This window comes from Stenella coeruleoalba (genome assembly GCF_951394435.1).
Source record: "Stenella coeruleoalba genome assembly, chromosome: 6".
Lineage (NCBI taxonomy): Eukaryota > Metazoa > Chordata > Mammalia > Artiodactyla > Delphinidae > Stenella > Stenella coeruleoalba.
Window position 1 is genome coordinate 94,356,045 of NC_137151.1, and position 14,756 is coordinate 94,370,800.

The 14,756-nt window shown below is 42.4% G+C and overlaps 1 protein-coding gene across 1 annotated transcript in view; it reads right to left on the reverse strand.

Annotated features, from left to right (window-relative positions):
• The window catches only part of MPP4 (MAGUK p55 scaffold protein 4), a gene marked incomplete at its 5' end in the record, with an annotated part of 38,758 nt that extends 25,218 nt beyond the window's left edge, over positions 1-13,540 (reverse strand). The window contains 9 exons of the mRNA XM_079924203.1: positions 802-998; positions 1,448-1,519; positions 3,235-3,320; positions 4,492-4,573; positions 5,234-5,365; positions 7,765-7,845; positions 9,977-10,054; positions 12,480-12,601; positions 13,453-13,540. Of these exons, the coding sequence (XP_079780329.1) occupies positions 802-998; positions 1,448-1,519; positions 3,235-3,320; positions 4,492-4,573; positions 5,234-5,365; positions 7,765-7,845; positions 9,977-10,054; positions 12,480-12,601; positions 13,453-13,540 (938 nt within the window). The remainder of the gene's footprint in view (positions 1-801; positions 999-1,447; positions 1,520-3,234; positions 3,321-4,491; positions 4,574-5,233; positions 5,366-7,764; positions 7,846-9,976; positions 10,055-12,479; positions 12,602-13,452) is intronic.
• Positions 13,541-14,756: the final 1,216 nt, after the last annotated feature.

Consider the following 14,756-nt stretch of genomic DNA (forward strand, 5'->3'; position numbering starts at 1 on the left):
CATAAAGTTTTCCCTCTCATTGGATTTTTCCCATTACCATTATCTACCCTATCTAAAAAAGTTCTCTCATACCACTCCACTTTCCCCTCTAGCTACTTGTCCATTGTTCTGCTCTGCTTTATACAAAATGTCTCAAAGAATTTTCCATGCTCATTGTTGTCAATGTCTTCAAATCCCCTTTTACTAAGATTTTGGTCCCACCGCATCCTCTGAAATTGCTTTTATCAAGATCACCAACAACTTCTGTTGCTAAATCCAGTGGTCAATTCTCAGTCCCCTCAGCGGTGGTTGACATAGTTGATCAGGACAGTCTACCATCTTGATTTTGGTCTGCCTCATCGGCCATTCCTTCTCAGTCTCCTTTGCTAGTTCCTTTTCTTCTTTGTTACCTCTTAACATTGGCTGAGTCTTGGACCTCTCATTCTATTTTCTTTCTATGCTTAATCCCTTCCTTGGACCTCAATAGCACCAAGGTGATGGTGGAAATTTGAGATTCAGTAACTGAGCTTTCAACTCAGCCTTGAAAGATTATAGAGGGAGTCAGAACTACCTTTAAAAGTTTAATTTAACTTCCCAAGTACTCTTCTCTCTTTTCTAATTGATACGATTATTCTGGTCCCTTCGTTGTTTAAGATGTTTAGAGCATATTGACAAGTTGACATTTGGATTTAGAGACCAGTGTGTGTTCATCTATCTGCTTGTCTCTCTTTCTCTCATCTTAACTGCAACAACAGAAGCCTGAGAAAACGTTCTGTTTCCTGATGGCTCGGTCTTGAGTCCAGGAGTGATGACTTTTCTTACCTCTTCAGAAGGTGCGTGGAAGGGATTAGGCCAGCACAGGTACCAAGGTCTGAGATTTTCCGGGCTTGCCACCAGAGGGCATCATTCTGGTCCACAATCTGGAGGATGTCCCCCTTCTGGAAAGGCAAGCCGGCATCCATGCAGGGGATGGCAGGGTCCTCCTGGGGCCAGTACTCAGTCATGGCACGAACATATACCTGACAGTAGGTGCATAATGACACCTCAGAAGAATCCTTACCCCTGGGTTGTTAAGACTTAAAACCATCTCTCCCACTCTTCCACCTACTGGTGCTATCTTTCCTCTCCAACCTCACCAAAAAGAACTTCCTTCTTGAACTGAGTCTAAGAGCCATGAAAAAAAAAAAAGTGAGTTTGGGAATAGAATCTTTCAGCTCTGAGAAGTTTTTGCTCAAATGCTCACCATTCTTGATGTTACTTCTTAACTTCTTGGTACCCCATCTCCTGTTATTGTATTCATTTACTGATTTGCCTCTCATGTCATCAGTATCGAAAAATATGCAATACAGTATTGAACAAATCTTCAATACATTATAGAGGATAGTAATAAGATACAAAGTACATCATAGTTGTTATTGTTATTGGAGGATTTCCTGTGTGTGGGTATGAAGGCTCAGTAAATTCTTACCATCTTTTGGCTATTAACAGGAGGGTCAGAAACTGGAACCACCTTGAATATGATTGTGCCACGAGACATGGCCTAGAAAATGTCAGAGGAAAGAATGACAAATCGCAGAGTTCACTGGGTTACTGGGGTTTGGCAGACAGAAGGTACAATTCAATGTGTGCAGGTCAAATGGTGACATCTCCCACAGGGGCTTTTACAAGGGCTCAACAGCTAAATATCACCACCCAGAAATGGACATTAGGAAGAAATTGAGCTTCACTTCTGTCCTGCTGTGGGACTTCCAGGATCACTGGTCTGTTAAAACCCACACTGAGGCCTGGCTTCTCGCAGGGACCCTCCATCTCGCTGCTGCCGGGACACCACACTCAGCAAGGTCTTATTCCCACAGGCACTAAGGAAGGAGAGGAGCTCTTGGTCTGACTTTCCCTCCTCTTATCTCAGTCAGTAATTATTTCCTGAAAAATGATTTCTGCATCAGGCAGCCTAGTCTTATGCGGAAGAAGATAAAGGGCCCCCAAGTCTTCTGGGGGGAACTGACGTCTCCAAACTAATGGTGGAGGAAACAGAGAGCCTCTTAGTTTGATGGGAGAGGTAAGAATCCCCCTGTCACACACACTGTGATGGGCATTGGAGATCCTAGAGATTAACAAGAAAGATCTCGGTCTCACTTGGGAATTTCACAATCCCACTGTCCTGGCAACTCCACAGCTGGAGCTGAAAGGGCTGAGGTGGAGGCATGTGTGTCTGTGACTGACAGTCCTTTAAGCTCCCGGTGCAGTATCTTTTACACCACACAGAATCTTGCCTGGTGGTTTGCAAAATATTTCGGTGCTTGGTATACTCCTTATAATACTCCTTATATAATACTCCTTATAATACTCCTTATATAATACTCCATATAATACTCCTTATAATACTCCTTATAATACTCCTTATATAATACTCCTTATAATACTCCTTATATAATACTCCTTATAATACTTATAATACTCCTTATAATACTCCTTATATAATACTCCTTATATAATACTCCTTATAATACTCCTTATAATACCACTCCTCCTCTCAGTCCCTAAGGCACATCTATGAAAATCTAGAGTTCCCCCAAGAACCCAGTTTGAGAACCACTAGTCTATGTAATATATAATAATTGACCTCAGGCCCCACCCTGGGGGTATACATGGGGGGAGGTGTGTGGGGAAAGCTGCTATGGCTACTGACAGCTGGACAGTGACTCGGGCAATGGTTTGAAGGATGGGAATGGGAACCGAAAAGAGTTACCAAAAGCTCATATAATCAGGTCACACCACCATTTCAACCACCAGGACAGTGGCAGGGCCAGCAGGGATGTCCCCCTCCCCATATGCTGCCCTCTGGAGACTTCTTTTCTACCCCAAAGCTGCCTCAAGGAAACTGCATAAACATGTAAGGGGAGCAAGGGGTGGTTTGCTCGGATTCAGACACTCCTCCACTGTCTCACTCTGCCCACCCCGGGCTCGGTTTCCAGTGGAGCAACCCAGGTGACGAGGGACCTGGGCTGGGCGGTCTGGCAGTCTTCCTGAGGCTGAAAGAGCAGCTTGTGAAGGGAGGTATCCAGAAGGGGCCAGATCCCCTGAGGAGGCGGATGGGGGAAGGCGGACGAGCTGCATAGAAACAGACAAGTTCTGGGGCCTAGAGAGAGGAAGCTGCCTAGCGGGACCCGAATCCCCCTCCAATTACAGTGCACACGCCATGGGCTGACGTGACGTGGCACTGAGTCATGGGGAAGGCGAGGAGGAGACTGTTACCAGAATATGGATCACTTGCTCAGGGTCCAGTCCTTCAACTGAAACTCCATTCACTTCCACCAGTTTGTCTCCAGCATATAACAACCCTAGGCAAACAGGAACACAAAACAAAGAGGGGTACAAAAAAACTCTCACAAATGGCGGTAGCCATCCCAAAGCTCCTTAACCCAAGCAGGCTCTGACATCTTAAATTCATGGTGAAATAATAATCATAATAATAAAGCAAACTGGCTATTCCAATTTACACCACCACCAAAATGCATGAGAATTGCATTTTTCTACCTTTCCACCAACACTGGGTATTAAGTGGTGGTGATATTTTTATTTTCACTAATCTGATGTTGTAAGATGGAACTGGAACTCTGGTAAGAAGATAACACGAAAAATAAAGCTGTCGGGGTCATGAGAAAATGTCAGATGAAAAGGAAATTGGGGGTATTCTTCAAAAGAGAAAATGTGGAGAAACTTGAGGGTTAAGATTGAGGCTTGAGAAATATGACGTAAGACAGTGCAGATAAGAAGCAGGATGACATCACGGAACAGAAACCAAGGATGATGAAAATTTTAAGCAAGGTGCTGTCAACAACATCAAATGTGCTGCAGAAGTAAAAATAAGACTGAGGCTGACAGAAGGGCCAGTGGACTTAGCAACTAGGATGTCCCTGGGTAATTTCTCTAAGAACGCTGGGGTATGAACGCTGCACCAGGTTTCCAGGGTCATATACAGTGAGGACACACGTAGCAGGTACAGAACAGCTCGTTTCAGAAGCACAGTGATGAAAAGAAGGAAATTTGGTTCTCTGGTAGAAAAGACAAGCAACAGGTGTTTGAAGACGGGGAAGAGAGATGCCTTTTTGAACACAGAAGGACCAAGTGAAGCGTGAAAGTTGGGAATATAGAGTGAGGCAGACCTGGACTTGAATCCTGACTCACCCTGTGAAACCCTGAGCAAGTTAGGTGGTTAATCTCTTTGAGCCTCAGTTTCCTCATCTATATGATAGCCTGATAATACTTACCTTGTTAGGTTTACATGGGAATGTAAAGTAAGGGAACATTAATTTAGTGCCTAGAATGGAGGGACTCAGTGAGGAAGGGCAATGGGACTTCTCTGGAATATTCCTTTCTTCCTTCTTAGTAACCAAGCAATAGAACTTATTAAAGCTCAACCTCAGTTAGGAAAGAGGGGCTTCCCCGGGAAGATTAAACAATCATTCCCTGTTTTCCTGGTCACGCTTGCACCCTGCTGCTCCAGCTTACCACTCCTCTCCGCCAGCCCACCATGGATGACTCTGGCCACCAGGATGTCCCCTGTCATCTCATGGCGCTTGATGGTAGCTCCCTGGGGAGAGAGTACAGTAGAACCCCTTTTTACCTAACATGACCACTTCCCTGGGGGCTTCCCTCAGTGTCGCTCTGGTCTTTCGGACAAGGGTATTCATACCACCAGGGCCATACATACTGTGCCATGAAAAATGAAAGGCCATTCAACCTTGGTCTAGCAAAGTCTACATCTAACCACATAGACATCAAAGAATATTGAGATCCTTCCAAAGGTAAAGAAAACTCCCACAATTACAACCTAATCAAAGGGATTATGCTTAGAAAAATCAAATTAATGCCTTACTTAGCTTCCCCTTTATAGAGGAATAAAACGTAGGCAAATATATTAGAACAGAGTAAAATATATGTACATGCCACAGAGCCAAATAATAAAATAAAAGAATTTCTTATGTCTCACAGCTCTTAGAAAACAAAAACACTAAGCCGAAACCTTCCCTGGTGAAAACATTACAACCTGTAATGTGCTTGAAATCACAGGCAAAATTCATTAAGATACAGTTTCGCCATTATTATCATGGATTCCCTCACATTGTCTGATTGCCTCACACTACATCTGTGACTACAGACAAGAATACTGCCCAAGTAATTACTAGAGATAACTTAGCTCATAATTAACCCTGGTGTAATCCTAAATGAAAAGGTAAAATGATTTCCTTACCAGGGGCTGCTGGTTTTTCACCATGCAAACAATCCTCATTGCTTCCTCGCTCTCAGGGATATTGTCTGGCAGTGGAGGGAGAAGAGGTTCAAAGTCTTTCTGAGCCACGGTGTCATGGGCGCTGAGCAAGGCCTGGGAACAGTGAAGGAAAAGGGGAACAAACGTCACACATAGGACACACCCGCCTAGAAGATGCTGACTCAATACTATGTGAGATACAACAACAACCAACACGTATGTGCCAGGCATAGTTCTAAGTGTTTTATGTGGATTAAGTCAATCTTCACAATAACACTGAGGCAGGCATATATATTTTTTAATTTTTAAAATTTATTTTAATACAATTTGTAAAGGTTACTTTCCATTTACTGTTATTACAAAATAGTGGCTATTCCCCATGTTGTACAATACACCCTTGTAGCCTATCTTTCACCCAATAGTTTATACCTACCACTCCTCCACTCCCATATTGCCTGCCCCACTCCACTGGTAACTACTAATTTGTTCTCTCTATCTGTGAGTTTGCTCCTTTTTTGTTATATTCACTAGATTGTTGTATTTTTTCGATTCCACATGTGACATCATACAGTATTTGTCTTTCTCTGTTTGACTTATTTCACTAAGCATAATGCCCTCCAAATGCATCCATGTTGCTGTAAATGGCAAAATTTCATTCTTTTTTATGGCTGAGTAGTATTCCATTGTATATATATACCACATCTTCTTTGTCCATTCATCTGTTCATGGACACTTAGGTTGCTTTCATACCTTGGCAATTGTAAATAATGCTGCTATGAACATTGGGGTGCATGTATCTTTTCAGATTCATGTTTTTGGTGTTTTTTGACATATACCCAGGAATGGAATCACTGAGTCATATGGTAGTTCTATTTTTAGTTTTCTGAGAAAACTCCACACTGTTTTCCACAGTGGCTGCATCAACTTATTGATACAAGTGTTCCCTTTTCTCCACATCCTTGTGAGGCAAGTATATTTATTTCCCCCATTTTACAGATAAGGAAACAAGGCAGAGAGAGGGTAAGCAACACATAATATATTCTTTCATTTCTGATAAAATGTATTCTGTCACATTCTCATCTCCTGGAAACCCATGTAATCCATGGTGCTCCTATAAACTTGAACTACAAAACAACTATTGTAATAGTTTCCCCAATTAAGGTAGAATGAGGAGAGTAATCAAAACATCTTGCTGGTTTAATTATCAGTGACACTTAAGGGCCCATGCAAAACAGAATGAGAAAAAGTAGTCCTCCACTTTTAGAGTATGATCAAAGAGTTCCTTCTCATGGCCCAGTATGTTCAATTTTCATTTCGCGAGACGGGGAAGTAGTCATTCTACAGCCCTGCCAGAGACTGGTGGACAGAACTTTGTTGGAACTCAGAGAAAATTCTCTAGGTTTATCTTGTGAAATAAAACATTTTTTTAACATCTTTATTGGAGTATAATTGCTTTACAATGGTGTGTTAGTTTCTGATTTATAACAAAGTAAATCAGTTATACATATACATATGTCCCCATATCTCTTCCCTCTTGCATCTCCCTCCCTCCCACCCTCCCTATCCCACCCTCTAGGTGGTCACAAAGCATGGAGCTGATCTCCCTGTGCTATGTGGCTGCTTCCCACTATCTAGCTATTTTACATTTGGTAGTGTATATATGTCCATGCCATTCTCTCACTTTGTCACAGCTTACCCTTCCCCCTCCCCGTGTCCTCAAGTCCATTCTCTATGTCTGCATCTTTATTCCTGTCCTGCCCCTAGGTTCTTCAGAACCTTTTTTTTTTTTTTAGATTCCATATATATGTGTTGGTATATGGTATTTGTTTTTCTCTTTCTGACTTACTTCACTCTGTATGACAGACTCTAGGTCCATCCACCTCATTGCAAATAGCTCAATTTCGTTTCTTTTTATGGCTGAGTAATATTCCATTGTATATATGTGCCACATCTTCTTTATCCATTCATCTGATGATGGCCACTTCGAATAAAACTTTTTGACTGATAAATTCCATTGCTCCAAGTGCAGACATCCTCTTAAATTCTAATTTGTTGATAAATTGATCTCAAAATCTATAAGTACTATGAGATAGGTTTCTATTCTGCAATCAAATGTTCTTCATATACCCCCTCGTAGAGCTAATCATTATTATACTGTATTTTCCAGGCACCTTCACACACTCTATTTGAAACTTAAAATAACTTAAGATGTATGCTACTTTGATTGCCAACCGCCCAGAATTTTCGAGGAACAATGGCTTTCCCGGGGGGAAAAAGACGCCGTGGGAAGTTCTGGATGCCTCCTTATAAATAGGGCAGGCTTGTCTCCATGACCAGTGAGATTAAGCCAGTCACGTCCAAGTTCCACATTTTTAGGTACAGTCTGTTGGTCACCCACATACAGTAATAGAACATCTATTCAGAGAGCACATTTTCCAGCACATTTATTTCTCCTTCCCAACTTTGTCTACGTGCCAGATGGTTATATCTTGCCCATTTTAGCAAGCACTTGCCTTTAAGTGTGGAGCCTGGAGGATTTGTCTCAGCTCTTGGATCTCAGGGGACTTGGGGGTTTCATGTAATATCTTCACTACCTGGTTGGTGGAAAAACATACATTGTGAATTTTTTAACAATCTTTATCACCTAGTTAACATCACCTAGGTTGGATAACAGGTATACTGACACGATATTGACCTAAGAAAAGCTGTTACTGAAGTCTTCTTTTTCCTCTTTAAAGTCAGGGCTTAGAGTCTTTCCTTATCATTAAACTTCATTACAGCAGGTAGAATTCAAGATTTGGGGTAGATCTAAACCACAGTGCCCCAGTCCTGGCACATCGCAGGCTTGGAGGAAGAACAAACATAATTTTGTAATGTCATATGTGCCAAGGCAATATCCCTCTAGTGGCTCTGAGATAGCTGTTTGCTAATGTGAATGCTTTATAGGCAGGTTAAGGTATCTGAGTTCTCCAGCTACAGGCTCAATTACCTGGAGAACCCAGGTAGCTTAATCCCATGGGCTGTTCCATTCTTCAGTTGCAAAATGAAATAGTAATTTGTATTTTAAGGCTTATTATTTGATTAGCAATTTTAATGTTTGTTGCAACAAAAAAGTGCTAGACAGAATAAATTCTGCTCTCTTTGCTTTGGTTTAGGCATAGACCTGCTTTCTGACATGACATAAGCCCTAACAAGACTTTAACCAGCTCCATGAATCTTCAGCAGTCAAGGACCATCACATATTGTCAAATGAAAACAAGCAGTTTAGCAAGCTTCACCTCCACTCACTGGGGTTACAACTGAATAAAATATCACGTGTGTGTTTCCCTGTGGACAGCTGAGAACCATTCAAGTTGTTGATTACTGGAGCTGAGGTTAGAAGTTTTTTTTAAAATTTCTTTTAATATGGACAATAAATAAAAACAAAACAGATTATATTTATGCATCCATTCAGCAAATATGCATTGAACATCTACTGTGTGCTAGGCACTGTTTTGAGTGATGCAAATAGAGCACTGAATAGGCAGACAAAAATCCCCAGTCTCATGGAGTTTACATTCTAGTGAGGAACCACAGACAATAAATAAAATATATAAGTAAAAGAGTTTTATTTGATGATGAAAAGAGTTAAGAAGAGAAATGAAATAGGGAAGGTGGATAGGGAATGCTATGAGAGGACTGCAATTTTAGATGGGGTGACCAGGGAAAGCCTCCGTGAGGTGACATTTGAGTGGAGACTGGAGGGAGATGAGAAAGCAAATCGTGTGGCTATATGGGCAAGGGCGTTACTGACATAGGAATAGCAAGTGCAAAGGGCCTGCGGTAGGAGCATGTCTGGTTCAAACAACCACAAGGGGTTCAACTGGCTGGAGCAGAGTGAATAAGGGAGAGAGTGGTGAGTATGACATCAAAGAGGTAACAGGGGCCCCCTTATGTTTGACTATGCAAGAATTCAGATGTTTACTCGGAGATAAGTTGTTGTAGGAAGAGTTTGAGCAGGGAAGTGACATGATTTGACTCATCTTTAATCAGAATCTCTTTGGCTGCCATGACGGGAATAGACCCCAGGGGAGCAAGAGTATAAGTGTGCGACCAGGTAGGAGGCTACATCGCAATTATGCATGTGAGAGACAATGATGCTCTATATTAGGTGGCACAGCAGAGGTGGGGAGATTCTTGATATGTTTTGAAACTAGAGCTGACAGGACTAGGTGTGGGTGTGAGAGAAAGGAAAAGTCAAAGATGACCCCAGAGGTTTCAGCCGGGGTACTGCAAGAACAAAGACGTCCTAGTGAGATGGAAAAGGCTGGGGTGAGAGCGGCTTTGGGGATGGGACAGCCAAGAGCTCCGTTGGGGACAAAGTTTGAGGTCCATTAGACATCTCAGTAGGATGGGATGGGGCAGAGGACATCAGAGCCTGCCGTCCAGGAGCCCAGAATAGGGATGTAAATTAGGTATCATTAGTAGAGCAACATTACCCTCTTTCCAGGGGATAATTAGGTCCATGGTTTAGGGAAAAAGAGGGAAATGGACACAAGCTAAAAATGTGTCTTGTTGGTTTTAATTTGGGGAGACAGCAGGCCTTCTATTAAAGCTCAATTAGAAACAGTTATCAGATGCATAATCACCAACTGAACTTTTCCATTAGAGCATTTAAACTAGCGCTATGAGTAAAATGGTATCACGTTAAAGCTCTACTATTCTCTGGATGAAAAATCACCTCACCTCGTAGGATAACGCCTGGGCATGGGGTGTGGCAGGAATGAGCTTCTTTCCTTTAAATTCCTGGAGGCAGTCATAAACCTGCCGAGGGGCAACGAGGAGAGAATGACATACTGAGGGAAGGCTCGCCCAGGGGAGACTCAGCCTGAGCAATGGCACAAGTGGCTGGCTAGCATGTGTGTTGGCCTTTAATAAGGTGTCTCTAGTTGTCTAAGCGAAATGAACTCAAGACTGGTGGCTCTAACGCTTCAAAGGCTTAATTACTGGCTGCCACTGGAAACTGTTCTTCCCCAAACAATATCATTGATAAAAAGAAACGTGAATTTTACTCTTGTTAAATTAAGTAAGCCTGGGTTTTCCAGGCTTGAGGCCAATAAGCATTTGAAGCCAGAGACCTGTGGGAACTTCCAGGCTGGGTAGCTGCGTAGGGCATGGGTGAGGGGCTCAGGTTCACCAGGGCATCTGAATGAGAGGCCGGGCACACTATACATGCTTATTTGTACTCTGTGCTCACCTTTTGTTTCCTTTCCTCCCTTAATTCTCCAGTAAAAGTTTGTTTATAAAAATTCCAACTTTGTCTTTGTTGACCCTTAGGAATTGTTTTCCATACCAGGATCTAGGGTTGGGCTGAGAATACCAAGGTCTGACTAGCTCTGCAGTGCAGACCTTAATCTTATTTTAGAAATCTAGTTTCTCTTACAGTTGGAGAAATGAGGTCCAGGAGGTCAGCTCAGCCCTGCCTTTCTCCATCCGGATCTGGGATGGCGGGGCTTCCTTGCTCTACCTCAGTGCCCAAGCTCAAGTGTACCTGGAAGTGATTAAGGCTGGTGGATTGATGCAGGGAGCATAGAGGCCAAGCAGCCTACCAGTGGTAGCAAAGGCAATGCCTTTAGTGGCATTCATACCCCTGTATTAGCTTCCCAGGAGGGAAAAGTGCCTGGTAGAAATCAAGTAGTTTCCCCCAAAGTTTTTTTGTTTTTTGTTTTTTTTGCGGTACGCGGGCCTCTCACTGCTGTGGCCTCTCCCGCTGCAGAGCACAGGCTGCGGACGCGCAGGCTCAGTGGCCATGGCTCACGGGCCCAGCCGCTCCGCGGCACGTAGGATCCTCCCGGACCGGGGAACGAACCCGTGTCCCCTGCATCGGCAGGCGGACTCCCAACCACTGCGCCACCAGGGAAGCCCATCCCCCAAAGTTCTATTCAGATATAATTGAGATAGAACATTGTGTAAATTTTACGGGTATGCCATGTTTATTTGATACACGTATATGTTGCAAAACGATAACCATGATAAGGTTAGTTAACACCGCCATCACTTCACATAATTACCACTTTGTGTGTCATGATAACGTGTAACATCTATTCTCTCAGCAAATTTCAAGTATGTAATACAATATTGTTAAATATAGTCACCATGCTGTACATTTGCTCCCCAGAACTTATTCGTCTTGTAACTGGAAATTTGTACCCTTTGACCAACATCTCCCTATTTCCCCTCCCTAGTCCCTGGCAACCACTATTCTCTCTGCTTCTATGAGCTCCACCTTTTTAGATTCCACACACAAGCGAGATCGCACAGTATTTGTCTTTCTCTGACTTATTTCACTTAGCATAATGTCCTGAGATCCATCCATGCTGTTGCAAAAGGGAGGATTTCCTTCCTTTTTATGGCTGAATAATATTCCACTGGACATCCCACTTCTGAGTATATAGTGATAGTGAAATGAAATCACTACCTAAAAAGATATCTGCACCGCATGTTCATTGAAGCTTTATTCACAATAGCCAAGGCATGGAAAAAAATGCTGTGTCCAACAATGCATGAATGGATTAAGAAATCAAGTGTTTTAAAACCAGTGCTGTGAGGAGTACCTCTTCGCTCATGCTAAGTATGCTGACACTTCTTTCTTATCTTAAAGAATATAATATTAACATGCATCATAAGGCTGACCATATTTCACTTAAGTGAAGGAAACACATCCTCCAAAAAATAACTTCAAAAGGACCTTTCTTAATAATAACATTTGTTCAGAAGAACAAAATTATAGTCAGATGCTATTGTATAGTGCATGAAATTTTAGCCAAATTTAAAAAAAGAAGAGATCTTCAGAGTAAGAACAACTTAAGATACCTAAACAGAGCTGTAGACATTTCATGTCCTAATTTATGAAAACAAAGAGGAATGATTTTTAAAGCATTTTTATTTGTCCTGAGTTGGCCTCAAGGACCAAGGGTTGTAGACAGCTGCTAAGGGTGCTGTCTATGGCCGTTTGTGGTGGCTGCTGTGTGACCCCAGGGGTCTCTGGAAGAAAGGGAGTTGGGGGCAGAAAAGAGGGGAGCTGCCAGATTCTTTTCCAGCCAAGTATATTCCTTCCTAAGCTAAGAGGTTGTGTAGCTCTTCTCTGAACTTTTTCCCAGTTGAAATTTCCTGCCAACTGACAAGCAACACTGTTGGACGAGTAAGTTCTGCTCCCAAGGCTAAGGCTTCTGAGAAATGGAGCGCTCACCTTGAGCAGAGCCTGCAGCCACGGGGAGTGAAGGAGGTCGTACAGGAGACACACTCCATTCACGTCTCGGCTGTAGAACAGATTCAGCTCTTGTAGCACAAGCCTCAGGATTTGGGAGATACCTACAAATGGGAGAGGGCAGAGATGGGGTGACGGGTGGAAAGGCAGGTGTAAATGTGAAGGACAATTCAGACCGCTGGTAGGTACCAGGAGCTCATGAGGAGAGGAGAGGACACTGGATTTGAGGCCCAAAACTCTGCTCTAGCCCTGTTCTATCACTTACTGTGTGAACTTCAGAAAGCCATCCAACTATCTGGAACCTACTTTCCTTGTGGCAAAATGAGAATATGTTAGCTTCCCCATAGGGTTGTTGCCAACATTAGATGAAATAATAGATCATAGTATAGAAATGAAAGATTTTATGAGAGCAATATTGCTTTCCCCTCCCCAATCTTAATAGCCCCTGGTGTACTCCAAAATTATCTAGTTGTTTTCTGGATCCTCCTTCTCTAATTCAAACATGCAACCATGTGTATTTACCCTTTATGAAAATTCTTATTGAAAATTTCTCCTAACAGGCCTTTAATACATAGCTCAGGATTCCACTATTAAAGGGACTGAACAGAATTTAGTAAATGCTTGGTTGCTTTTACAAGTATTTTCATAGAAATCCTATTTGTTGCAGTGATATTTCGAATGTGAACAAGTTGTGAAGTTCTAAGGCAAAGTAAAACATCGTGGGGTAGGAAAAAAAGAGATTCTGAATCTACTGTGTCAATTTCTTTCCTTCCTGCCTTGAAAATTGCTTAGACTTATCACTAAGAGATGCAATAGGACACTTCAAACTGTATGACAAATTCCTTGTAGGAATCACAAAAAGTCTATCAGAATTTCTGCACCTACATTGGATCGCATATTTAGAGGGATATTAAAAGAACTTTCTGGTCTAGAAAAGGAACCTGGCACCACATACCATTCTCCGGATTGGTTCCCGTAGAAAGTTTCTCGTCCTTCTTGTCCTTGCTGTCTGGTGGGTCTGCTCCTTTGTCTGACTGTATCATGCTCCCTTCCCAAGCTTTCAGAAGGAATTCAGAGCTAGGGAGCAGATCAACAAACAGCACACAGCTCACTCAATCACACTGGCCCCGCAGCTCTTAGTACATATATAGGCACATATTTTCAACAGCATTTATTGAGCAAGTCAGGCACTGTGCTACGTACACACCAGGATCCACATCGGATAAAACAGTCTTGCCTTGTGGCACTTCCTCTCTAAATTATCCATCACCAGCTGTGTGAACAAGAAAACTACTATTTCATGAAACGTTCCTTCTACTCCCCTTTCTTAAAACAAGTGACAAATAATGTCAGTTTGTTTATTTTCCACCTCTTTGCCTAGTTGATTTCACCATCATTCAGAGATCAGAAGAGTCTTCCCTGGCCTGACTCCATTCAGGTGCCCTCTTCCCTCTCATTGCCCATATAGTTCTTCATGGCACTGATCACAGTTGCAAAAGTTATGGGTTACTGCTGAGGATACTCTTAGGGTTTACTTTATATATTGCTTTAAGTAGGTTTAGTTTCAAGAAACAGAAACCCCAAATAATAGCGGCTTAACAGAGTAGAAGTTTATATCTTGCTTATGTAAAAGTCCAGAGGCAGAGCAGCCCTGCTCCATGAAATTCTCAGAGAATAGGCTCCTTCTTGCTCACTGCTTTGCCCCCTTGGGGTGTGGTGGTGTTCTTATCTTCCTGTTCCAAGATGGTGGCTGGAGCTCCAGCCATCACCTCTACATTTCAGCCAAGCAGGATGGGGATTAAGAAAACGAGGGCAAAGGGGACATGCTCACTGCTCTTTGAGAAAGTTTGACAGAAGTTGCCCTACACAATGAGAAATCACCTCAGGCCCTGCAAATTTTCAAATGTCCCACTGAACTTTCATGTTGCTAGAAAAACAACAACAACAACAACAAAAAAAACCACCTTATAATTATCTGACCTCAGAACTCAACTTCTCTTTACATATGAACACAAAGTATTTTTGCACAGTTTTAACATACACTGAATTTTCTGGAATGCTGCTACCTTAATTGAGGAATGAATTTACTTCATTTTGCTTGGACTTTATCAAGTTCACCATTTCAGAAAATCAGGTCATTAATGGTTAAGCTGCTCAAAGTATAACATGTCACTACAACACACCACCATCAAGTCATGGCTGTATCTCTGTCTGTATTCGAAGCTGCTGTGTCCCTGGTGGAGTTTCTTATAGGTGCAA